Source organism: Mesoplodon mirus (genome assembly GCF_964341445.2).
Source record: "Mesoplodon mirus genome assembly, chromosome: 7".
NCBI lineage: Eukaryota > Metazoa > Chordata > Mammalia > Artiodactyla > Ziphiidae > Mesoplodon > Mesoplodon mirus.
The window spans coordinates 92,290,833-92,317,133 of NC_138983.1; the positions used below are offsets into that span (position 1 = coordinate 92,290,833).

The window sequence follows — 26,301 nt, forward strand, 5'->3', positions numbered from 1 at the left end:
TGTGACCCAAAACGTGATCTATCCTGGAAAATGTTCCGTGCGCACTTGAGAAGAAAGTGTAATCTGCTGTTTTAGGATGGAATGTCCTACAAATATCAATTAAATCTATCTGGTCTATTGTGTCATTTAAAGCTTGTGTTTCCTTATTAATTTTCTCTTTGGATGATCTGTCCATTGGTGTAAGTGAGGTGTTCAAGTCCCCCACTATTATTGTGTTACTGTTGATTTCCTCTTTTAGAGCTGTTAGCGATTGCCTTTTGTATTGAGGTGTTCCTATGTTGGGTGCATATATATTTATAATTGTTATATCTTCCTCTTGGATTGATCCCTTGATCATTACGTAGTGTCCTTCCTTGTCTCTTGTAACATTCTTTATTTTAAAGTGTATTTTACCTGATATGAGTATTGCTACTCCAGCTTTCCTTTGATTTCCATTTGCATGGAATATCTTTTTCCATCCCCTCACTTTCAGTCTGTATGTGTCCCTAGGTCTGAAGTGGGTCGCCTGGAGACAGCATATAGATGGGTCTTGTTTTTGTATCCTTTCAGCAACCCTGTGTCTTTTGGTTAGAGCATTTGATCCATTCACATTTAAGGTAATTATCGATATGTATGTTTCTATGACCATTTTCTTAATTGTTTTGGGTTTGTTTTTGTAGGTCCTTTTCTTCTCTTGTGTTTCCCACTTACAGAAGTTCCTTTAACATTTGTTGTAGAGCTGGTTTGGTGGTGCTCAATTCTCTTAGCTTTTGCTTGTCTGTAAAGCTTTTGATTTCTCCATCGAATCTCAATGAGATCCTTGCTGGGTAGAGTAATCTTGGTTGTAGGTTCTTCCCTTTCATCACTTTAAGTATATCATGCCACTCCCTTCTGGTTGGTAGAGTTTCTGCTGAGAAATCAGCTGTTAACCTTCTGGGAGTTCCCTTGTATGTTATTTGTCATTTTTCCCTTGCTGCTGTCAATAATTTTTCTTTAATTTTTGCCAAGTTGATTACTATGTGTCTCGGTGTGTTTCTCCTTGGGTTTCTCCTGTATGGGACTCTCTGTGCTTCCTGGACTTGGGTGGCTATTTCCTTTCCGATGTTAGGGAAGTTTTTGACTATAATCTCTTCAATATCTTCTCGGGTCCTTTCTCTCTCTCTTCTCCTTCTGGGACCCGTACAATGTGAACGTTGTTGTGTTTAATGTTGTCCCAGAGGTCTCTTAAGCTGTCTTCATTTCTTTTCATTCTTTTTTCTTTATTCTGTTCCGCAGCAGTGAATTCCACCATTCTGTCTTCCAGGTCACTTATCCGTTCTTTTGCCTCAGTTATTCTATTGATTCCTTCTAGTGTGTTTTTTTTTTCAGTTATTGTATTGTTCATCTCTGTTTGTTTGTTCTTGAATTCTTCTAGATCTTTGTTAAACATTTCTTGCATCTTCTCGATCTTTGCCTCCATTCTTTTTCTGAGGTCCAGGATCATCTTCACTATCATTATTCTGAATTCTTTTTCTGGAAGGTTGCCTATCTCCATTTCATTTAGTTGTTTTCTGGGGTTTTACCTTGTTCTTTCATCTGTTACATAGCCCTCTGCCTTTTCATCTTTTCTGTCTTTCTGTGAATATTGTTTTTGTTCCACAAGCTGCAGGATTGTAGTTCTTCTTGTTGCTGCTGTCTGCCCTCTGGTGGATGAGGCTATCTAAGAGGCTTGTGGAAGTTTCCTGATAGGAGGGACTGGTGGTGGGTAGAGCTGGCTGTGGCATTGGTAGGCAGAGCTCAGTAAAACTTTAATCTGCTTGTCTGCTGATGGGTGGGTCTGGGTTCCCTCCCTGTTAGTTGTTTGGCCTGAAGTGACCCAACACTGGAGCCTACCCGGGCTCTTTGGTGGGTTTAATGGCATACTCTGGGAGGGCTCATGCCAAGGAATACTTCCCAGAACTTCTGCTGCCAGTGTCCTTGTCCCTTGGTGAGCCACAGCTGCCCCCCGCCTCTGCAGGAGACCCACCAACACTAGCAGGTAGGTCTGGTTCAGTCTCCTATGGGGTCACTGCTCCTTCCCCTGGGTCCCAATGCACACACTACTTTGTGTGTGCCCTCCAAGAGTGGAATCGCTCTTTCCCCCAGTCCTGCCAAAGTCCTGCAATCAAATCCCACTAGCCTTCAAAGTCTGAGTCTCTAGGAATTCCTCCTCCCATTGCCAGACCCCCAGGTTGGGAAGCCCGACGTGGGGCTCAGAACCTTCACTCCAGTGGGTGGACTTCTGTGGTATAAGTGTTCTCCAGTTTGTGAGTCACCCACCCAGCAGTGATGGGATTTGATTTCATTGGGATTGCGCCCCTCCTACTGTCTCTTTGCGCCTTCTCCTTTGTCTTTGCATGTGGGGTATCTTTTTTGGTGAGTTCCAGTGTCTTCCTGTCGATGATTGTTCAGCAGTTAGTTGTGATTCCAGTGTTCTCGAAAGAGGGAGTGACAGCATGTCCTTCCACTCCGTCATGTTGAACCAAATCTGACTACGGTTTTAAGCAGAATTATGCACTGAGGCCAAAATTCATCAATTTCCAATTGCTTTTTTATCAACGTTGTTGAGATATAATTTATGTACCAGATCAGTGGCCAATTTTAAAGTAGTTCTTTAAAACTTAAGAAAAATTTTTTTTTTCTTTTGGATTTAGTTTCAGGAGGAAGGAAGTTGACTGGTAAATCCAGACATTCTGGGTGGAGAATTTTTGGTGAAATTCCCTATAAATGAACCAGCAGCTGCCTTCAGGGTTTGATAAAGGCCTCAGTGTTTGGAACACTGTGGGGTTCCTTCTCCCCATCTCCAGCTCTTTCTGGCTGGGTCCGGGTGGGTGTGAGAAGTGGTCACTGAAGCGACAGGAGTTGGGTGGAAATGCAAAGTGGGTGTGAAAGCATGAGGTGTACAAGGTGGCAGAGCTGAGCCCAAATCACATCACTGTCTCTCACTTGCTGTGCAAGCTGTAACAAGCTCCTGGGCATCGCTGAGCGTGCCTCAGTCTCCTCATCTGTAGAATGGCATGTGTCAGAAGACTGAGGTTTAAATAGCTAATGAGGGGACTTCCCTCATGGTGCAGTGTTTAAGAATCCCCCTGCCAATGCAGGGGACAGGAGTTCGAGCCCTGGTCCAGGAAGATCCCACATGCTGTGGAGAACTATGCCCGTGGGCCACAACTACTGAGCCTACACTCTAGAGTCCGTGAGCCACAGCTACTGAAGCCCTCATGCTGCAACTACTGAAGCCCACGTGCCTAGAGCCCATGGTCTGCAGCAAGAGAAGCCACTGCAATGAGAAGCCCATGCACCACAGTGAAGAGTAGACCCTGCTCACTGCAACTAGAGAAAGCCCGTGCACAGCAACGAAGACCCAATGCAGCCATAAATAAATAAATTAAATAAATAAAATAAATAAATAAATAAATAAATAAATAAATAAATAAGCTAATGCACCCAAAGCACCTGCACCGGGGCCTGAACATGGTAGGCACTTAATCAAATCTAATATTGTTCTTACAAGGCTAGAAACTTGCCAACCCTCCACTCCCTGGAACTGTACTCCTCACCATGCTGTGCTCACTGCCCATTTCTAACTACCTGGGTGGCTCCCAACAGGCTCTACCTGAGAGCTGTCACCCTGTGTTGTGACCCCAAGGCCCCGACCCACTTGTCTCTGAGCCCTACCTGGTTTTTCAAGCTCTGGATCTCTCTCTGTTGGGCATCGTCCTCTTCATGCAGAACCTGAAACTTGGGCGGGATCACCCTCTCCTTCTGCCTGGAGGCAGCTGTTTCCAACAGCTTCTGGCTCAGGTTGGCCACTTGGTTCTGCAGGCTTGCTATCACGGTGTCTTTGTATTTAGATTCAAGTTCAAAATCGGAGAGACGGCTGACTTCTTTTCCCAGCAGCCGAATTATTTCATCCTGGGTGGAGGACAGATGGGAAATTTACTAGGTGTGGGTCTGGGTGTAAGGCTGAGCCCATTTAAAGAAAGACAGGAAAAATATGGTATCATTCTTTGGGAAGGTGAGGGCAGGCAGGGAGGGAAAAAGCAGACTTTCAAGGCTATCTCTGTCACTTCGAAAATCTCATAGAGACAAGAATTGGGTTAAAATGATGTACTTGTATATAGACTCCTGTAATGGATGTCTATACCTCACAGGTACGGAAACTTTCCTTTCCCCGAGAATTAGACTTTCATATTAAGAACAACCATCCCACTTGGGAATTTTTGTTGCTAGAAAGTTTACTTACAGTGTTTTCATTTATAATATACAGCCTAGCACACTGGGGACCTAGGAAAGGTAGTTAGGAAAACAACATTCTGTTTGACCACATTCTGCCTATAATGAGGGTTATTTGTTTTAAGTTAAAACATTCTTAACTATTTGTTTTCCCTTTCCTCTCTTCTAATATTTCCTGCCTCTTTTGGCTATTCATGTATGAATTTTTTCCAGGTAACTCAATCTGGAAAGTAAATGAGACAGGAATACTGATTTATTTGCATGGGCTCATGTCAACTTTCGGCTGGAAAAACAAAATTGCTGGTAGACTGTACCCACAGGTATAATTAACCCTGTCCTCCATCTCTCCAGTGATAAAGCTCTGCAGCCAAAGAATTGGTTAGGTTTTCCAAAAAAGGAAAAAAAAATTCCCCCAAACTTCTCACCAGACGTTATCAATAAAATGTCAGAAAAACTGAAGAAGAAGAAGAAGAAAAAATTCCCCAGAGGCCTTTTCCAAAGCAGTCACGGGAGGAGGTAAATGGGCAATTTCTGGGCCAGCTCATTCCCAGGAGAGCCGTCCAGTCAGCCTCACGACCTGCTAGCTCCGTGACCTGGGGAAGGACAGGGCCTTGCTCATGAGAAAGCCTGTCTGACATTGCCAGCTGCTGCCAGGGGCCTTCCTTTGGGTCCTTGTGAAAGTTGGTGGCAAAACTTCAAGAGAGAGTATCAGACATATTCCCTACTCATGGGCAGTTTCCCCTGTTTCACCCTGTTATGATCAGCCAGGTGCTTATTCATTTTTCATGCAACAAACATTCATCGGGCAGCAACTAAGTGCCAGGCCCCGTGACAGTGCTGGAATATAAGAAGTTTGCAGAGGGCAGTGGACAGCTGTGGGTTCTGCTTTCCTGGTGAGGGTCCCCTTGCCCTTCTGGAGGGAGCGTTCCTCCTTCCATGGGGTCTGGGTAGGATTGTCAGTCATGTGCCCTGCTCCTTCCTGTCCCACCTCCCCATGTGCATGTGGCCCAAGCTGGTCAATCAGAGATTTCACACATCGATTACAGAGGGAGAGCATCTTGCCTTCTTTTGGATCATAAACTTTAAATATGTAGGCTTGTTTGCCTTAGTTTGTCTTTTCTGACACACAAAGCCAGCCTCATGTAGAAAGCCAGACTCTGAGGGAAACAGAGGGGAGAGGTTGGTAGTGGGGAGGTGTTCTGATGACATTATTCAAGCTCCTGGATCTAGCCATACCTGAAGCTAGTGGCCCTTTAAATTTTCCAATAAGTTGAGCTAATCGATGCTCCCCCTCAAGCTAATTTGTTTATTGTCACTTGAAGGAGTCCTGGCAAGTTAGGGTATAAACGACTTATAAAGAGAAAGAATTCTTTCTATTATAAATAGAAAAAATGATAAATGGCTTATAAACATTTTCTATAAATAGAAAAAATTATAGTGGTTGCACTATATTTCCGAGTTAAAATTGAGGCAGGTTGAAAAATGGCAACAAATACTTTGCAGTTTTGCCATCCAGTCTATTTCCCCACCCTCTAGTCTGGGCTGGCCCCGTGACTTGCTTTAACCAACGGAATGGAGTGGAAGTGATGCTGCATGATCTCCAGGCAAGTTCTTACAGGCTGTGCAGCTTCTGCTCTGGCCCCCTGGGAACCCCGAGACCACCGTGCTGTGATGAAAAACCACATGCACAAAGGGGCGCACCAGTCCAGGCGTCCTGGCTGAGGCCCTAGATGTGGGAAGGAGGCCAATGGAGACCGACCACCAAACTGGCCAAGCCAGCGGCTGACTGAGGCCGCATGAGTGAGGCCAGGGGACGCGAGCAAAGGAACCTTCCAGGTCAACCCATAGATTCTGGGGAATAATGAGTTGCTGTTTGAAGCCGCTAAGTTTTGGGATGGCTTGTTACACAGCGATAAATACAGAATCTGAGTGTGGCTTCTCGCCTTTCTGCAACATTTTTCAGAGTCTGGTCCCAGGATGCCTGGTTGGAACCCCCTGCCTCCTGAAGGTTTGGATTTCCATGTCTGACAAGAACCCCAGGTAGGTCTGCTCCTCACAAACTCTGAGAATTGCTGCAGGAGCAGGCCCTGGCCCTGAAGGAAAGCGAGATATTATAGACTGCTTCTTTTAGAGTAACTTTCAGGTCGTGTCTAAGTGGGGAGAAATTGACCTGGGCCCTTCCCAGGATGGCTTGACTTGAATCCACCTGTTCTGCTCGCATCCCTGCTTTAAACCTCTCTGGTTCTTTAACGAGTCTCTTGGCCCAGGCCTCCCTGACTTCAGGGCTCAATTCCTCCTGCTAGGAATGTGTTTTTGCATCACTGTTCCATCACTGAAGGTTGACCAAGTGATTACTGTGTGGGAGTTAGAAGTACCCGCTGAGAAGCTAACCAGACCTCGCTTTGAATCCTAACACTGCTCCTTGCATTGGGCAGCCGTGAACACATCACTGAACCTCTCTGAGCTTCAGTTTCCTCATCTGCAAAGTGAGGCTGATAAAATCTATTTTGAAGATGGTGAAGATTAACGAGCTAATAAATGTCAAGTGCACAGGACATGGCCCAGCACACAGTAGGTGCTCAGTACCTTGTAGTTGTAGATGTTATTTGGGATAAAATGAGCAGTGGCCAAACCTGGCTGAATGTCTTGGGAGGAAGAGGTGGTTTCTTGGAAGTAGGAAAAAGGGACAGTCCTTGAGACACAGAGAACAAGAGGCAGTGGCAATCTCTCCATGGTCCCTCTTGCTGCTGTAGCTCTGTGCTTCCCCAAGACCCCTCACCTTATCGTGCTGGGACAGGTCCTGGTCCACAAAAATTTCTCTGTAGGGCTCTGCCCCAGGAATTTCCTCGGCCACTGATTGTTCCGACAGTTCCGCCGCGTTGGTCCACACTAACACACAAGATCAACAGAGAATGCAGAGGAGACTGTGAGTTTCCCCAAAGTCTTAAAGAATATTTTCAGATTAACCTTCACATTCATGAGACTTATGCACTGAAAGCATTACAGGAGGACTGGAAAGGGTAAGAGCTGCCTCATTTCTCTTCCCCAGCGTTAACTGCACTGATGCACTGTGGTGTGCCTCTTTCCAGACTTTTTTCTATGCCGCATAAGAGCTGATGACCTTGGGCAAGTCATTTGCTCTTTCTAAGCCTTCGTTTCCACATACATAATTCAGGATCCCTGATAGTCTCTGTTATAAAGGGCTATCTGGAGATTAAATAGAATAATGATATAGAGCAGGGGTTGGCAAACTATGGCCCTGCGGCCAAATCTGGCCTTCTGCCTATGTTTGTAAATAAAGTTTTATTGCAACACAGCCACAGTGATTCATTTACATATTATTTATGGCTGCTTTCCAGCTACAAAGGCAGAGCTGAGTAGTTGCAGCAGAGACCATGTGACCCACAAGTCCTAAAGTATTTATTATCTGGCTCTTTACAGGAAAAGTTTGCTGACCCCTCATGTAGAGCATTTAGCGCTAAACATTAGCTATATTTTTTATTGCAGTCATATCTTGTCAAAAAACAAAAATGCATTTACATGACAGAGATTCTTATCCAGCTTACTTTTCAGCTAACAATATCAAAAACATCTCCCCATGTCAGTATTTGTAGCTGTACTTGGTTCTTTTCCAGGGTAGCATTGTGGTCCATTGTCCAAGTGTGCCAAACGTGTTTAACTAGGATCCACTTGATAGCCATTTAAGCTTTCCTATATTTTTTCTTATTTACCCCAGTATTACAAGGCCTTTTTATATGACTTTCAGGGATTATGGCATTGTGTTTGGGGACCCCACTCTGTATCACATCAGACATCTCGCAATTCACTCACATCAACACTGAATACATTTCTTTTTATTGGTGTAGAAACGTTTGTAAAGATTTCTATAATTCTACGTGTGAGATCACTTGGGCCCAAGCAGCATATTTTAAATTTCCAAGTGACTATGGTTTCTGGACAGTCACTGAACATTCTTATCTTCTTGTGAAGTGAGAAACTGAACAAATTGTTTTCAGTGGTGATGAAACTTTAATGAGTATTAACATTAATGATGAATGAAGCACGCACTGTCATGTTTGTGGACATTCATCATTTATTCATTTTGCTTCTGCCTTTTTTATTTATGCATTTTAGAATCAAAGATCCCTGCCCCCCAGCCAGGTCTCAAACCTCTTTGTGGACCCCAGAACCTCTAGTGGACATAACTGATGGCCTGTGGTGCCCAGAGAATGCACAGCCTTGCGTGTTGAATGAGCAGCCCTGGCCACAGTGTTTCCTGGGGCACGAGGAACAGAAGGGCCTGGAACTTCAGCAGCTGCCCATTTTCTCTCCCTCCACCTCCCCAGCTAGGTCCATGATTAGAAAACTTTTATTTGAAGCTCACTGCCCCCATCTGACTCTCTTGGATCCTGAGCAGCAAAGTCCTAACTGACTATAGCAGCAGTGCCTGATAGAGAAATAAGGGAGCTACAGAATGCAATTTTCAATTTTCTAGTAGTCACGTTAAAAAGGTAAAAAGAAGAGAGGAATTCTTAATGATCAATTTTATTTAACCCAATATATTAAAAAGCATCATTTCAACACGTGATCGACAAAAAATATGGAGATATTTTATATTCTTTTTCTTCGAGGCATGAAGCCTTTGAAATCTGGGGTTTATGTTACACTGATTGTGTATCTCAATTTGGAAACTGAGTTTTCAGGAGGAAGATTTCATCTGTTCTCAGATTCCTCAAGAAATCGGCTCCCACTGGAGGAAGGTACTGACTGGCCTGTGTCCCCAGGGAGGGCCTCGGGGTCTGACCCTAACTGGGCCCCTGTCAGGTCTCAGCTTAGAGTTCTGGCGTCTGATGCCATCTCTAGGGGTGACTCCGGCTGCCTCTACGACCCTGTCGTGGCTGTCTTGAGGGACGCTTCCCTGCAAGATGATGGCCGGAGCGGGGACTTCATCAATCTTACAGAACAGGCTGATCGATGGGGTCCCTTTACTGGGGAAGGTGTGTTTACTCAAAGTCTTTGTGGGGCTAGAATTTGCTCTGAGACTTGCTTTCCTTACACCCAGGCAGGGAGGTGCGGGAGCAGTTACCCCTCACCTGCCCCAAACTTCTTTACCGGCTACTGTTATTTATCAAAAAGAACCTAAGGGCCATGTATGACCAAACCGGCTTAACTCTAGATGCTGGATCCTTCGGAGGTCCCAGTGGGGAGAAGCCCCAGGGAGAGTCGGGAGGGCTGGGGCGGTGGGACGGCGGATACGGGGACGCAGGCACTTTAAGAATTTTCGGGCATGAGCTGTTGGCCAAAAGGCAGGGAAGTTACTTTAATATTTTAACAACCCCCAGCTGTCCTGGTGCGCTCCAATAATCACCAGTCTGCAGCAGGGGCAGTATGTGTGCACCTTAACTGTGTCTTTCAGACATTGTAAGTTGTAAATAAAAGTTAAATAACAATCATGGTTAGGTAATAACTTAATTTTTAAATTTTAATATTTAAAATTTAAATATTTAAATTTTAAAATATTTAAATTATTAAGATTGTAAAATTTAAAATTTAAATAATAAAATATTAAATATTTTAATATTTACTGAATGTTCGCTATGCACCAGGCGCTGTGCTCAGCACTTACAGGCAGGATACGATTTCGTCTTCATAACAACCCAGTGAGATAGGCATTATTATTCCCATCTCCATTTTATACGTGAGAGATATGAGGCAGAGAGACGTCAAGTCACCTGCTCAAGGACACACAGCTGGTAAGTGGTAGAGTCAAGGGATGAGCCTAAGTTTGTTGGATTCAGAGCCTATGCTTTTAACCACTATGTAGTCAATGTATTGAAGTGGGAAGATGTTTATGACATATTATTGAATTTTAAAAATCAGGTAGGGAATTCCTTGGCAGTCCAGTGATTAGGATTCTGTGCTTCCACTGCAGGGGGCACAGGTTCCATCCCTGGCTGGGGAACAAAGATCCTGCAAGCTGAGCGGCACGGCCAAAAAAAGAAAAAAAAAGAAGGTTACCTATGTTAGGTTCATATGATCCCATTATTGGGAAAAATATATATATATATATGAATCAAGATGCTATTTTAATAAGTCACTCCACATATTTTCTTTTCTCAGTAATTCTTCCCCACCTCCCATGAGCTCTTGCCATTAAGATTTGGCCTTGGAGCTGACGTTTTATTGCCTTGTGGTACAGGAAGGATGAGTATTAACTAGAACAGGGTGAGTTTCCCCCAGGCAAAATAACGTTTTCATTTTTGACAACGTCTGGAGACATTTTTGAGAACCACAGTTAGGGGTGGTGGTGGTGGTGTTGCTACTGGTATCTCTGGTGGGTAGGAGTCAGGGATGCTGCTAAACACTCTACAGTGGACAGGACAGATCCTTCAACAAGGAGTTATGCGACCCACCTGTCACTGTGCCAAGATTGAGAAACCCTGACCTGATCTGCAGAAAATAAATCCTTGGCTTTGGGTTTTCAAATAGAATTTTTCAAGTCTAAAGCAAGGTGACAGTCTAACAGTAAACCAATTTAATTGGAAGAGCCCAGCTTTGCTAAGAGAGGAAAGAGCTTTCTTGGAACCCTTAAAAAGAGGTGTTTTCTGTCAAGAGACAGCATGGAGGACTGGAGCACAGAGTTTTCTCTAAAGCGTGCAGTAGAGAGGCCCAGACAGAAAGGAACTCCCCATGACACGGGAAGATGAAAGTCCTTTTCTGAGGATGGCGAGAGTGTCAGGGGAACGAGGGCAAACGTTTGGAAACATGAGACCTGGCTGAGAGGCTGAGGAGATAGAGCCCAGGTAGATGTGAGTGACTCTAAGCCATACGACTCATCCTTCATTTCTCCAGGGGGAATCCAAGTCCTTCAGAGAAGCCCCAAGTTCAGCATGGCACTGGAGAAACCGGTGATTACAGTGGAAAAATTTAAATGGCGGAGTGAAAAAAAGAGATGAAACAGCCCATGTGCCATGTGTCCAAAGGATGCATTAAAAAAACAACCCCCAAAACCCTGTATATATGTTCATAAAACAGAACATGATCCATACAACAAAATGAATGAATCTCAGAAATACTATGCTGAGTGAAAAAAGCCTTCCACAAAGGAACATGTACTACATGGTTCTGTGTACTTGAGATTCTAGAACAGGAATATCTAATCCATGGCTGGAAAAGAATTCAGAAGAGTGGGTGCCTCTGGGGCCTGGGGCTGGGAATTGACTGGGGAGGGACATGAGGGAACTTTCTGGGGTGATGGTAATGTTCTATATCTTGATAGGAATTTGGGTTACATAGTTGTGCACGACTGGCAAAACTCAGTGAGCACATTCAAGATCTACACCTTTCAGGGTGTGGTAGGCAGTCTCCAAGATGGCCCCACTGATTCTTGTCTCCTGGTATTCAGACCCTTGCATCATCCTCTCCAATACTGGATGGACTTTATATTAGTTAGCTGGGGCTGCCATAACAAAACACCACAGGAGGTCTTAACAAAAGAAATTCATTTTCTCACAGTTCTGGAGGCTGGCAGTCCAAGATCAAGGTGTGGGCAGGGTTAGGCCTCTCTCCTTGGCTTGCAGACGGCCACCTTCCTGCTGTGTCCTCACATGCCCTTTTCTCTGTGCACGTGCATCCCTGGCGTCTCTCTCTCTCTTCTTACAAGGACACCAGCCCTTGGATTAGGGCCCACCCAATCATCTCATTTGAACTTACTCATCTATTTCAATACACTATCTCCAAATATGGTCACATTCTGCGATATTGGGATTGAGGCCTCAGCATATGCATTTTGGGGGAATGCAATTCAGTCCGTAACAAAGCTTCTCTATGGAACCAAGGATATTGCAGAAATGACACAGTTTGATTCCTGAGGTTAGATCATAAAAGACATTGCAGCTTCTGCCTCACTCGCTAGGACCACTTGTCTGGAGGAGCTGGCAGCTTGAGGATGCTCAAGCAACGTATGGAGAGGTGCACTTAGTGAAGAACTGAGGCCTCTTACCAAAAGCCATGGGAGTGACCCATCCTGGAGGTGGGTCCTCCAGCCCCAGACAAGCCCCCAGAGGACCACAGCCCAGCCACCACCATTACTGCCACCTCATGGACAAGCCTGAGCAAGAATCCCCCAGCTAAGCCATTCCCAACTTCCTGCCTCAGAGAAGCTATGAGATAATAAATGTTTACTGTTGTTTTAGGCCATTACATCCTGCAGTAATTTGTTATGCAACAATAAGTAGCAAATACAGGTTTGGGCACCAGGAGTGGTGCAAAATTTAACAAAAACCCTAAAATGTGGAGTGGTTTGGGATGGAACAGTGGCCAGAAGCTGGAGGACTTTGGCCAAGAGTCTTTGAGAAAGCGTGAATAGTCTTAGTAGAAGCCCAATGGCCTTTGAGGAGGCAGTGAGGGAAGGGTTCCAGGAAAGTGAGGAAAATGTTACTGGGGTTAAGGGATCCTTGTTAGGTGGTGGCAGAAGGTTTCCTAACACGTTGCCTGTGGTCATGAGGAAGGTAGAAAATGTTTGTGATGAGGCTAAGTGGTCAAGCTAAAGAGAGTCCCAGACAGAGTCTTGGAAGGTGCTGCCTGGTTACTTCTTGCTACTTATAGTGAAATGTGAGGGGGAGAGACAGTTAAAGGAAGGGCTGTTAAATCAGGGCAATGTTCTGGGCTTGAAAATTCCCTGCCTCTCCAGGTGGCAAATGAAATGTAAGAAACAGGTTCTGGGCAAAGATCAAATCAAGGGCACTCTCAAGAAAACACAGTCCAGAGAAGAAGCTGAGGGTGTGGTTGTAAAATCCTTTGTTAAGAATACAGATCCAGGGCAGTGTCCAAGAGAACCCTTCGGTCAAACAACTGGGCTTCTAAGAAGCTTCTGTCCTTTGTCAGTCTTTGCAGAAGCCCATGGTGGAAGGGCTTGTGACAAAAAAGTCTGTGGGCGTGGGTTTTGCCTGATAGGATGAACCCCAATAAGAAGCACTGCCAACTCAGACTGACAGAGACCCACAAAAGTCAAAGAAGCGTCTGGACAACCAAGCTTCTACAGGCAGGAAGCAGGCTATAAAACTATGCAGCCACATCCATGGGACACCTTTCATAGGAAAGGGAGGACGACTCAGAAGGCGGAACTCACGGACCAGGGGCAGAGCCAAGAGCCCTGGAAAGTCATTTCTGGGCAAGAGTTGGACTGAAGCCCAGTCAAGGAACTGCCGATATTTTCCCAGCTGGACTTCAGAACTGCTTTGGGCCAGGGACTCCTGTGTGTTTCCTGTTTTTCTTCTTTTGGAACAAGAGGAGTGTATGTAGCAGTGATGCTATGTCTGTCCCACCAATATGTGCTGGGTGTGTGAGGGACAGACCCTTTGTTCAGAGGTCTTCAGATTTCTGGAAGTAGTACTTGATGAGCTGAACGTAACGTACTACACCCATGAGCCCCATCTGTACCTGGACTTGATTTAGACGAGATTCTGGAATTTGAGCCGATGCTGTTACTGGGGTGAGATTTTGGGGGGCCTCGGGAGAGAGGAGGAGGAGTGTGAATCATTGAGGACCCGAGGGCAGGCTGTGGTAGCCGGCCTCCAAGATGACTGCTGATAATCCCCGCCTCCTGGTCTTCAGGCCCGTGTGTAGTCTTCTCCCACACTGGAGGGTGACGCCCTGGGTAACCAGCAGGATATTGCAACAATGACAGAGCATGACTTCTGAGGCTTAGTCACAAGAGATGTTGCCATTTCCATCTTGTCCTCCAGGATCACTTGCTCAGGAGGAGCAGCTGCCGTGTCATGAGAATGCTCGAGCCACTCTCTGGGGAGGCCCATGTGGTGAGGAACAGGGGCCTCCTGCTGACACCCATGTGAGCAGCCGTGTTCCAAGTGGATCCTCTGGCCCAGGTCAAGCCTTCAGATGACTGCAGCCTTACGAGGGACCCTGAGCCACAGCCGTCCTGCTAAGCTGCTGCCAAATTCCTGACCCCACAGAAACCGTATAGATGATAACACATGTTTGATTTTGCTTTAGGCTGCTACGTTTGGGGAGAATTCGTTATGCAATCATGATAACTAATACACATTCTGTGTTCATTTTACATGAAGGAGACAAAACATGTTGAGTTCTAGTTAATGGTATATGTGCTAAAACATTTAGGGGGAGGACTACAGATGTGTGCTATTTATTTTGAAATGCATCCAAAAAATAAGATGGATTAATGCAGGACAAGAAGGATGGGTAGACAGAAATGTAATAAAGAGTACAGCAAAGTGTTAGCGGTAGAATTAGGAGGAGAGCTGTCTCTGTAAAATTATTTTTGCTTTGCTGTATGTTTGAACGTTTTCACATTAAAATGCTGGGGTGGGGGCTTCCCTGGTGGCGCAGTGGTTGAGAGTCTGCCTGCCAATGCAGGGGACACGGGTTCGAACCCTGGTCTGGGAAGATCCCACATGCCACGGAGCAGCTGGACCCGTGAGCCACAACTACTGAGCCTGCGCGGCTGGAACTTGTGCTCCGCAACAAGAGAGGCCGCGATGGTTAGAGGCCCGCGCACCGCGATGAAGAGTGGCCCCTGCTCGCCGCAGCTGGAGAAAGCCCTCGCACAGAAGTGAAGACCCAACACAGCCATAAATAAAGAAATAAATAAAATTAAATTTAAAAAAATGCTGGGGGGAAATGGCTGAGTAATTTCTTAACTTGGGTGGTTGGTACATGAGCGTTCCTTAGATGATGATGATGATGATGTAAACTGCAGAGATACCTTTCATTTGCTCCTTAGTCTGTTTATTTCAGAATAATAACTATTATTTGAATGGCTGAGGGAAGTGACTAGGTGAGTGGTCCTGAGTGAGACCAGGGAAGGGTGTGGAGGCATCGAGAGACCTGGGGACTCAGAGGGGTCTGGGGCTGGGACACGGAAAACAGAGAATGGGACCTTCACACCAGTGGCCACAGAAGAAACCTGGGAATCATGCCAGGGACTAAGTCGACCCAGCTACTCTGCCAGTAAGCCTGGCAAGGCCAAGAGGATGGTGACAGACAGGAAGTCTCCTCCCCAAGTGCCATGAGGCCTTCTGGGGGGGAGGGGGGGAGAAGGAAACCCTGATGGCTGTGTGTCCCCAAAGTGACCAGGCTGTGAGTGACAGTCACTGAGATAACCAGCCTTAAATTTGACTGAAAAGCGTTATTTTAGATTAGATTGAATACATAACCTCTGGAGAAGTAATTTTCTCCATAAGCCTCAGTCTCCTCTTACCTGTAAAATGGTAATAAAATATTTAAAAACCTCCTAAGGCAAGAGGGATTTCAGTTACCAATATGTCTGTACATCTGAGTTGAAGTATATAAATTTAGATTCTGATACAGATTCATATATATTCATATATATGTACAAACACACACACACACACACACTCACCACAGAGGTACTGATGTGTGCAGATGGGCAGACCACAGTCTTGGAGGAGTTTGTACCAAAAAGTCAACAGGGAGAATTCTGGTGATAAGGGTGACAGCTTATCTTTTACTGTTTTCTAACTTTCTGCTTATCCCAATTTTTTCACATTTGATTATGTTCTACTTCAGAACCAGAGAACATAAGCAAAAGCCAGAGAAAGACAAATATCATACCATATTGCTTATATGTGCAATCTAAAAAAAGGTACAAATGAACTTATCTACAAAACAGAGATAGAGTTACAGATGTAGAAAATAAACTTATGGTTACCGGGAATAAGTGGTGGGAGGGATAAATTGGAAGAGAGGGATTGACATACACAATACTATACATAAAAGAGATAACTAAGAAGGACCTACTGGATAGCACAGGGAACTCTCCTCAATACTCTGTAATGGTCTATATGGGAAAAGAATCTAAAAAAGAGTGGATACATGTATATGTTGAACAGATTCAGTGTGCTGCATACCTGAAACTAACACAACACTATAAATCAACTGCACCTCAATAAAAATTTTTAAAAAAAGGGGAAAGCAGAAACTGAGACCCATCCTCCTAGCAAAAGCCCCTCCCCTAAGCCGCCAAGGAAGCGCCCATGAGTACCTTGCCTGATGATGGGAACGCTGTGGGCGGCTCTGTCCACCTTGAAGGAGAACATCTTCTCGCTGGCACTCACGGGCCGCCTGTGGGAGGCTGGTGGGACCATGGGGGGCTCGGGGGACCCCTGCGACCAGCTCCTCTGCACTGGCGCTGTCCAGATGCCCGAGTAGAAGGGGGTCTGTGTTGGTGAGGGTGACTGGTTCAGTTGCTGGGTGGCCCAAGGTGGCTGTGGCCTTGGCCAAGGTGCTGGGCCCCTCACCCATGGGAAGGAGACCTGCAGGGGCAGACAAGAGGGTCAGGGGAGGTTACGAGCAGCTGGGGTGGTCTTCACCTTTCTGTCCCGGCGACATAATTGCTGCCCTAGATTTCGGCGTATAAGTCACTTCTCCCAAGAATCCCTCCCACACTCTCCCCAAATTTGGGATGGCGGTCCCCACCATGGGTCACCTTGCACACTATCACACCACCATTTATTGGGTGCAGCCTTCGTGCCAGGCACCCAGTCAAGAGATTCACATGCATTACCTCATTTAATACCCCTGATGCTCTGTGATGAGCCCGAGGCTGAGCAAGACCTAGTGACTTTCCCAGGATCACAGATTTGGCAGTGAGCGTCTGAGCTGGTACAATGCCACCTCTGAGCTCTGAGAGGCTGACAGCTTTTTGTCTACCTTGCTCAGCACCGTATCCTCAGCTCCTAGAATAAACCCTTGGCACATACACAGTAGGTCCTTAAATACTGGTTGAAAGAATGAATGAACACATCTCCGAGATTCAAGCCCAGCTCTCCAGGACACACACATTCACACTGTGTGTCTCCCTGGCACTCCCATTCCACCTGTTCCCCGAAGCCGAGAGCTCTGGGGTGGCAGGCACCCCAACTGGCTCGAAACCCAGCTGGCTCATTAGCCTGTGATCCTCAACATCTGCCACATCTGATTCTTGGCAGACGCTCCATAAATATCTATCGAGGGAACCTTTTTTCATCTGACCCGGCGGAAGATGTCTGTAGCTACTTTCATTAGAGAGCACATCAAAATCCATCTACACCGGGAGAAGCAAATGCTGAGAGGTGCTGACACCTGGCTTTGTCTTGGTTAATGCTGTTGTGGCCGTCCCTCCCCGAGCCTAGTGGTTAAACCGTGACATCGTGAATGCTACCATTTACTGTAATTACTCACCGATTTCTCGCGATAGCCCTGAAGGGGAGGAGCTCTCCTTATTCCTAGCTTACAAATGAGGCTTGGAGAGGTTAAGGACTTCACCAAGCTCAGGTGGTGGTGGAGAGGGTGGTGGGACTGGGGTTCTGGAAAGCTCTTTCCCTCTCTGTCTCTCTCTCCCTTCTCTGCCCCGCCCCCAGTCTCTTGGCAGAAAAAAACACACTTTTCAAGGAAGAAGCTAAGTTCAAAGGTTTGCCGCCTGTGGCGGTCACGTTTCTCTTTCTGCAGACTGCAGACACATAATGAGAAACAGGACAGAATGCTTCCGAAATAGGAGCACTGGCAGACAGAACTTCCTATAGCTCCAGCTGGATTGTATTCAAGAGGAAGGTTCTCCACTCACTCAGGTTCCCAAACCAGTCTTTTAGCTACAGTCTTTCCCAGCCAAGTCAAGAATCTGGTGAATTCCCCTGAAGACTTTTTTGGAGTCAGGGAGAACACTGTTCGGGAAAATCAAACTCCAATTGCCTGGCGACACCTGGCCCAGCATTTATGATGACACTGGCCCCGTTGAAACCTGTCTCAGGAACGGACTTGGCAGTGTTCCAGAACTCTGTTACCTTATGTGAAGATTCGAATTTCTCTCCACTGTGGGCACCTCGGTCTCCACCTAAGCTTTCTTCCTTTCTCTCCTTTCAGAAGCTGAGGTGTCCTGCTCCTGCCTTGCACTCACTTCTCCATCCATCCGATCCCTTCCCGTCCTCTCCTCTGGGGCTGTCTTGCCTCAATCATTCCTACAACCTTTCCTCATCGATTTAATAAAGATTTATCGAATGAAAGGGCTGAAGGTGGGAAGGGGGAAATTTGAATATGTTTTACCCCCGCCTGAGAGAAAACAAATCGAGAGACCACGGGTAGTGTGGAGGAATTCCCTTTTGTGCTGGGATGCTCAGGTAGATGTGCCTCACTGCCCACTAACTGCCAGGGTGCTGAAGGGAGTGCTCATATCTCATGCCTCAAGTGATCCACTGCCGTAGTGGACAGGCCGCAACCCACCTGGCTCTTCTGGAAATTCCAGGAATCTCCCTCCCAATCTGTCGGCCCATTGCTGTGGGTGGGGCTAAGCAATCAACCAATCACACTCCCTGGACATACTGATTGGTTCAGTGGTGGGGCAAGTGATCCAATCAGAGCCAAGGAGAACCAAGAAGACTTGGCTGGACACCAGGATCTGGAGTGACCTGGTGGGACTTCAGAATGCAGCCAGCATGAGGGAGTGGAGCCCAGACATGGAGAGAGGGAAGCTGTTTATTTATTTTTCAGATTGTGGTAAATAACCTGCAACATAAAATTTATCATCTTAGCCATTTTAAAGTATACAGTTCAGTGGTGTTAAGTATAGTCACATTTCTGTGAGATGGATCTCCAGAACTTTTTCGTCTTGCAAAACGTAAACTCTATTAACCATTAGACAACAACTCCCCATTCCCTCCGCCACCCAGCCCGTGGTGACCAACATTCTGTCTCTATGAATTGGACTACTCTAAGTACCAAGTACCTCAAATAAGTGAAATCACATGGTACCTGTCTTTTTGTGACGGGCGTATTTCACTTAGCATAATGCCCTCAAGGTTCATCCATGTTGTAACATGTCAGAATTTCCTTCTTTTATTTTATTATTTTTTTGTGTGTGTGGTAGGCGGGCCTCTCACTGCTGTGGCCTCTCTCGTTGTGGAGCACAGGCTCCGGACGCGCAGGCTCAGCGGCCATGGCTCACGGGCCCGGCCGCTCCGCGGCATGCGGGATCCTCCCGGACTGGGGCATGAACCCGTGTCCCCTGCATCGGCAGGCGGACTCTCAACCACTGCGCCACCAGGGAAGCCCTTCCTTCATTTTTAAGGCTAAATAATATTCCACCATACAGTTTAGAGTGTATTTTGTTTATCCATTAAGCGTCATGGGCACTTGGGTGGTTTCTACCTCATGGCTATTATAACTATGCTGCTGTGAACATGGTGGGGAAAATAAGGAAGCTGGTTTTGAGCACTGGCTGGGGTGCTACCCTGAAGTGCTCCATCCCTGAGGCTGGCTAGAGCTGGTTTCTGTTGCTTGCAGCACACAGAGCCCGAACGATAGGGCCCCTAGTGGGAAGGAGCCAAAGATGTATAAACGCAGCAGAGACTCCTAGCTCGTCGGGTTTAAAAATTTAAAAATAAAGGTTTTTTTTTTTTTTTTTCTCTGAAGCATGTTGGTTGAGGGTAGCTTTAGTTGGATGGTTAAAGTTGGTTTTCTCTAGTTTCCCGGCTTGCTTTATCAAAGGGAAGGTCAAGGTTTTCTCAGAAATTGCTGCTGGCAACTACAACGATACAGGCAGGGAGAAAAGCAAACATAAGAAGAAGACTCACATTAAAAGCTAGCTCTGGGCTGTACAGGAAGCATGGGGTCAAGGTCAGTTATCAACAAGTTTGTTTTTATTATTTATTTATTTTAGATTTAATTCTATTTATTTTTGTCTGTGTTGGGTTTTCGTTGCTACGTGCAGGCTTTCTTTAGTTGCGGCGAGCGGGGGGCTACTCTTGTTGTGGTGCGCAGGCTTCTCCTTGTGGTGGCTTCTCTTGTTTCGGAGTGTGGGCTCTAGGCGCATGGGCTGCAGTAGCTGGGGCACATGGGCTCAGCAGTTGTGGCACGTGGGCTCTAGAGCGCAGGCTCAGTAGTTGTGGCGCATGGGCTTAGTTCCTCCACGACATATGGGATCTTCCCAGACCAGGGCTCGAACCTGTGTCCCCTGCACTGGCAGGTGGATTCTTATCCACTGTGTCACCAGGGAAGTCTTCAAGTCTGTTTTTAGAAACTTTAGTTTAAAAATACACGCTAATGCCTTTTCTCTTTCTTTGTGTCTGTTCTCTGACCATATGGTATGTTGCCATGGTTGGGTTTTTTGTTTTGTTTTTGAGGTAGCATATGTGATACTCCTGATTTCTTTTCCATACTACCTTTAAAATAGCAGGTTGGGGCTTCCCTGGTGGTGCAGTGGTTGAGAGTCCGCCTGCCGATGTAGAGAACACGGGTTCGTGCCCCGGTCCGGGAAGATCCCACATGCCACAGAGCGGCTAGGCCCGTGAGACATGGCCACTGAACCTGCGCGTCTGGAGCCTGTGCTCCGCAACGGGAGAGGCCACAACAGTGAGAGGCCCGTGTACCGAAAAAAAAAAAAAAAGCAGGTTGTCAACCACCTGGATTAACCATGACCACATCCACGGCTGAATTTATATTAGCTTTAATAAACACAGGTCAATGATTTACTCAAGAAATCACTATCCATTTTTTTTCAAATTATCTATTTGTTCTCTGTGTTATTTCCCCAATATCTGCTTCTAACCCTGTAAAGAGTATAAGTTGAACGGGAAACACTAAAAAACATTCGAAGTAGTTTGCACATCGAGTGCCTACAGTACACATGAATTCTGCCAGGAAGCCCTGGAGCCTGCAGAGAAGGTGGAAACTTAGACCTTGCCCTTGGAGAGCTTGCTATGTGCTCTGCCATTTGTAAGTAATTGTCGACAATACAACGACTATGAGCCACTGTGTAGAGAAGCCACAGATGTGCCACAGACTGTGCTGGGCACTTAATGCATGTGGTCTCATCTGATCTCCAGAATAATCTTGCAGGAGGCATTTTACCCCTCATTGTGTGGATTAAGAAACTGAAGCTCAGAGAGGTTAAATGACTTGCCCAACGTCTCACGGCCAGGAAGTGGTGACACAATTTGACTCCAATACCTGTGCTCTTAGGACTTCTAGGTTACTCGAAGTCATGATTTATTACCTGCTTTCCATACTCACAAACGGATCTTAGACGATTGGTTAGTGAATGATAGGATATTTTCCAAGTTAAAAAAAGGAAATGAACATTAGATGGTGTGAAAAAACACAAGACATCACATGGGCTACTTAGAAATGGGATTTTCTAGGAACACTGACAACTGTCTTATGGAAGTGTTATTCTTTCTGGTACATGCCACGCCCTGGAAGCAGCTCAGAGGACCCCAGCCTCCATCCGGGAAGACCTGTGGTATGTTTACTGCTGTACCAGAGGAGTGCTGGGGCCAGCTGGTACCCGCCCACGAGAACCGATTGTTAAATGTCCAGGAATTTTGCCAACTGGTTGATAAACACAGCCATTAATAAGAATTAACTTACATAAATTTACCATTAAATTATATCAGAAACAATTGGTATACAAACTTAAAAGTCACCCCTTCCTAATTATTTTACTCTATTTTATTATTACCTATGCTCTTGAGGTTATTTCACTCTACTATATGTTTCTGTTGGAAATGTTACATAGTAATGTGTTACCACACCTCTCTTTCCTTCTCTGTATTCAGGGATGTGTCATTGGGAGCTGGAAATTGACCGTGGAGTGCGTATTACACCATAGAAATCAGGAAATGTTATAAATGAGGGCTTGGTTTTTAAAAAGTTTTATAAATAGGTTTAATAATGGTGGTTCATGTAGAGCTTGATTTTGTTTGTTTGTTTGTTTTGTTGATTGCCTAGACTTAAGACGGTAATGGAGAAAATGTTAACAATGCAGATTATACAAAAGCACGTTGTGTCTTAGCCGTTATGTTATGAATAGAGCAAAAAATTGGGGAAACGTTCTTCCAGTATTTAAAAATTATTATCTGATGCAGCAACAAAGTCACTCATGTCACTGATGAACATGTGAAGTTCTAACGTCTTTCTTTTTTCACTTGTATTATTCATAAATCCAAAATATCCAAAAATACCCACGAGTGCTCAGGTTGGGAACTCTCTCATTCGTCAACTGCAATGAGAAATTGGCTATGGATACAAGAGTTCACCTAAAGTCAATGAAAGCATTCTGTGAGACTCAGCTGGCTATACAGAATTTACGAGAAAGAGTACTGTATATTTTGTTACATGGATAGACTGTGCTACACATTCTTTATATCAGTAAACCTTATGCTATGCATCCATGTACTTTACTTTTTCCAGAGAGCTGGTCATTAAATATTTACCAGCCAATTGCTGGCTGTGCTGGCACCCAGCAGAGTGCCTGCTACTCATGGTAGGTGTTCGCTGACTGAGCTGAACAGTTGGCAAATGGAGTGTAAATAAAAAGCACTTTGATTCTGGGGCTGGGATGGGGAAAACACCTGCTAAGCCTGGTGCATCTTGTAACAGCAGAGAGTAAGCAAGTGCCCAAAACGAAAAGGTGGGGAGATGCTCAAGGACACAGCAAGCAATCTGAAAGAGCTCCCAGTGGCCAAGGCTGGAAGAATTTGAGCGAAGAAATATTTAATGAGTATTGGATTATAATTCAAGGCGTAAAATCAGTATACATGGATCCATACTGACATAGATACATTAGTGAGTAAATACATAAAGGAGGGAGAAGAGACCGGCTTCCTTACAGAAGAATTTAACATACATAGATGTGGAGCTTAATTCCCATGGTCTGGAAGGGCCTGGGGGGTAGGGGTGATGGTGGCGAGCAAGCACACTGACCCCAGCATGGAGGAGCCATGGACCTGGAAAGACAGAATGGAGACTAGAAAACATGGCCAGTAGATCTCAGAAGCCAGGAGAGGGTGCTACTTGGTGCCAGGACAAATGGCCTTTATCTCAACAGCTACCGGGGTGTCACCGTAACTCAGAGACGGGTAATAATTCTATGTCCCCAAGAAAAGGGTAAATCACGTACGGGGCTTCAGTGTGAGAAATCAGGGTTATACATTTAGAACACAGAACCGCCAAGTTATACATTATTTTTAGGTTTTGGAACTTAAAAGAATTAAGTCCCTTTGAGCTGTTCAGAAAAGCCATTCGTTTGGGTTTTTCCCAGCTGTGTTAAAGGAGATCTGGCCCATCTAATTTTCCCATTTTCTTGTAAATCTTCAATCTTACGGTTTTTCCTTTCCTTTCAAGTTCTAATCAGCTTCCTGGTCAGTCCATAAAATGGGAAATAGAATCTAATGAGAAAACAGCCGGATTTTTGCAAATAGCTTTTGCTACCCCTAAACTTGGCCTGCTTCAATTCGGTCTTGCCAGATAGAGAGACGGAATGAATGAATGAATGAATGATCATCAACTAAGTTCAGAGAAGGAGCAACGTGGTTCTGATTTGGTAACAAAGGGTGTGGTCTGCCAGAGGAAGCAGGAAGCGGCCCGGTTCCTGGCCGGGTCCGGGTTCTGTCTCAGCAGGATGCTAAGGGTTCAGCCCGCGCTCCCGTCTCCACCTCCCCCGATGTCATCTGCATCGCCTGTAGACATCTGGTGACAACACAGCCTCAGGGGTCCTTTTGTGTGAGTTTCTGCTGCAGAGGTCGAGACTGAGGCTGTCTGCTGCCCCGTGCCCTCCACTTCACTGTTCTCGGGAAATCGCCTTTGATATAAAACACCCAGCCTCAGGAGTTCTCATCACATAAGTAAGTCCCCACAGGACCTGTAAGAGCACAGGGTAGAGGAAATCCTACAAGGTCAGGTAGGAGATGACAAAGCTTGACCAGAAAGAGGCTTTGTTCTGAAGGGCACCATACTCTCTGGTCATTCACTCAGTTGCCGGCTTCTCAACCCCCGGTACAGTAAAGCCACATCCTCCTCAACAACGGGCCCTATTCAGAGGTCCCAGGAACGTGGAAACACCACCCTTCTTGGGGATGGACAACTAAGGCCCAGACTCTGAGCTTCTCATCACACCAGTCACCACAGGAGAGAAATGAGCAACTCTGCTTCTTGGAGACTGGCCTGGGACCTTTCCAATGGAAAAGTGGATTATTCATCATTTTCCTCCCCCCAGATCCCTAGTGGCAAATCCTGTTAGGAAGGCTCCACTTAGGCAATAGGAATGCTTCCTAATGTCATGGACATCTTCTTTGTTTTTGCCTCCCCTGCATCCATTTCTTCCATCTTCTGGATGGGCCCCTTAATTTTTTTTCAGGGAAGACACCCTTTCCCTGACAATCCTGAGTCCATAGAACTCTGACCCTTCCACCCCAGGGGTGAGACCATAACCCAGGCCTGGCCAATCAGAGCATTCCTGGCCCCTGGCCTCAGTGATTCCTTCAGGGGAAGCCATGTGATCCAAGCCACTGTCAATGAAGATGCTGGCTCTATCCCTGGAATTGCTACTTTGTAGGATGCTGGGGCTGCTGGTGGCCACTTTCCTACAGGTGAGGCAAGAGTCTGTCTGAGATTGGGAAGCTAACAGGGAAGAAAGAGTCAGATTCCTGACCATGATTTGGGCGCCTGGATCCAGCTGGGCCTAAGCTGCAGCTTTTGGCCTTTTCAGTTCCATGAGTTTTTTTTTTTTTTTTTTTTGCCTAGGCTAGTTTTAGTTGGTTTTCTGATACTTGCAAACAATCAAATTTCCTGGACAGTATGCTTATTGAGACTTTAGCATAAGCATCACTATGTACTCAGAGTGAAAGTTGTTTTAAAGGTTATGACATGCTCAAATAAAACCCACCAGACTGTTACCATGCACCAAATTTACCTTTCAACTTATAAAAGTAAAGCAGCATCTCCAGAGAAGAATGATTTAAGACCAAGGAACCAATCATAAGACAAGTAGTAAAACGCTGCTTAGAGAAACTTTGATAGATAAATAGTTCTCTAGCTACAGCAGGCTTCAGACTACAAACCCCAAATTTCTGCTTCAAAAGTGACTCAGGGAAGACATTCCATAGTTTCATTTATTTCGTTTTTTGGCCTCGCCGTGCACTTGTGGGATCTTAGTTACCTGACCAGGAATTGAACCCAGGCCCTCAGCAGTGAGAGCACTGAGAGCACTGAGTCCTAACCACTGGACCACCAGGGAATTCCCAACAGTCCACAGTTTTAAAAGAAAACTTTCCAGTTGAAGAAACAGGTAAAATTTATAATATGCATCTGTTGTATATATAATATGTTAATGTCTAGTACATTTATCAGATCCATGTCAATGTAATTATATTATTACTATATTTGCAAATGCATATATATGTGTATGTATATTTAGAACCACATATTTCCAGCTCTTTTTTAAAGAGGTATTGAAAAGACTGTTCAAAATTTAGTTTTCCAGCTTGTCTGTTTTTTCTTATTCCTCAGTAAACTTAAGCAATTAACCAGCACATTTCCTGGCACACAGTAAGGCTCAATCTGAGTGAGTTCTTTCTCCCCAGCTCCCCCCTCTATTTTAAGTTCTTCTTTTAGAAACCAAGTCAAATGAAAGAGGCAGGACTGCATAGTGTTACAGGCAGAGGCTGGTCAACGTTTTCTGTAGAGCCAGACAGTAAGCATTTCCAGCCCTGTGGGCCATAGGATCTGCCCAGCTTACTCTGCCATTGTAGCCGACAACACAGGCAATACTGAAATGAATGGGATGGCTGTGTTCCCAGGAAACTTTACAGAAACAGGCGATGGCCCGCACTTGGCCCTGGGCCATAACGTGCCGACCTCGGGTTAAGACCTTGGGATCCGGCGTCACACAGACTCTGGTCCGGTTCCCGGCTCTGCTCCGTCTCTGGGACCCTGACGAGTGTGTCATTTTTGTGCCTTGTCTGTAAGACACAGGGATACCAACAGCCATTTCTTAGTCTGTGAGAAGTGGGTGAGATAGTGCACGTGAAATGCTGGGAACACTTCCTGGTCCATAATAAATGAGCATAAAACATTAGCCACCAGGTGTGATCACCATCGTCAAAAAAGGAGAAGAAAGGGCGCAACTGAATTTGTCCAGGAACGGCAGCAATATCCCTGGTAAAGAGTTAGTGGGTGGACTTCCCTGGGGGCGCAGTGGTTAAGAATCCGCCTGCCAATGCAGGGGACAGGGATTCGAGCCCTGGTCCAGGAAGATCC

General features: G+C 45.7%; 1 protein-coding gene across 1 annotated transcript in view; it reads right to left on the reverse strand.

The window, feature by feature from the left end:
* The window catches only part of LOC309808874 (forkhead-associated domain-containing protein 1-like), a gene marked incomplete at both ends in the record, with an annotated part of 199,082 nt that overhangs the window by 146,203 nt on the left and 26,578 nt on the right, over positions 1 to 26,301 (reverse strand). The window contains one exon of the mRNA XM_082629449.1: positions 16,317 to 16,547. Coding sequence (XP_082485575.1) covers positions 16,317 to 16,547 — 231 coding nt within the window. The remainder of the gene's footprint in view (positions 1 to 16,316; positions 16,548 to 26,301) is intronic.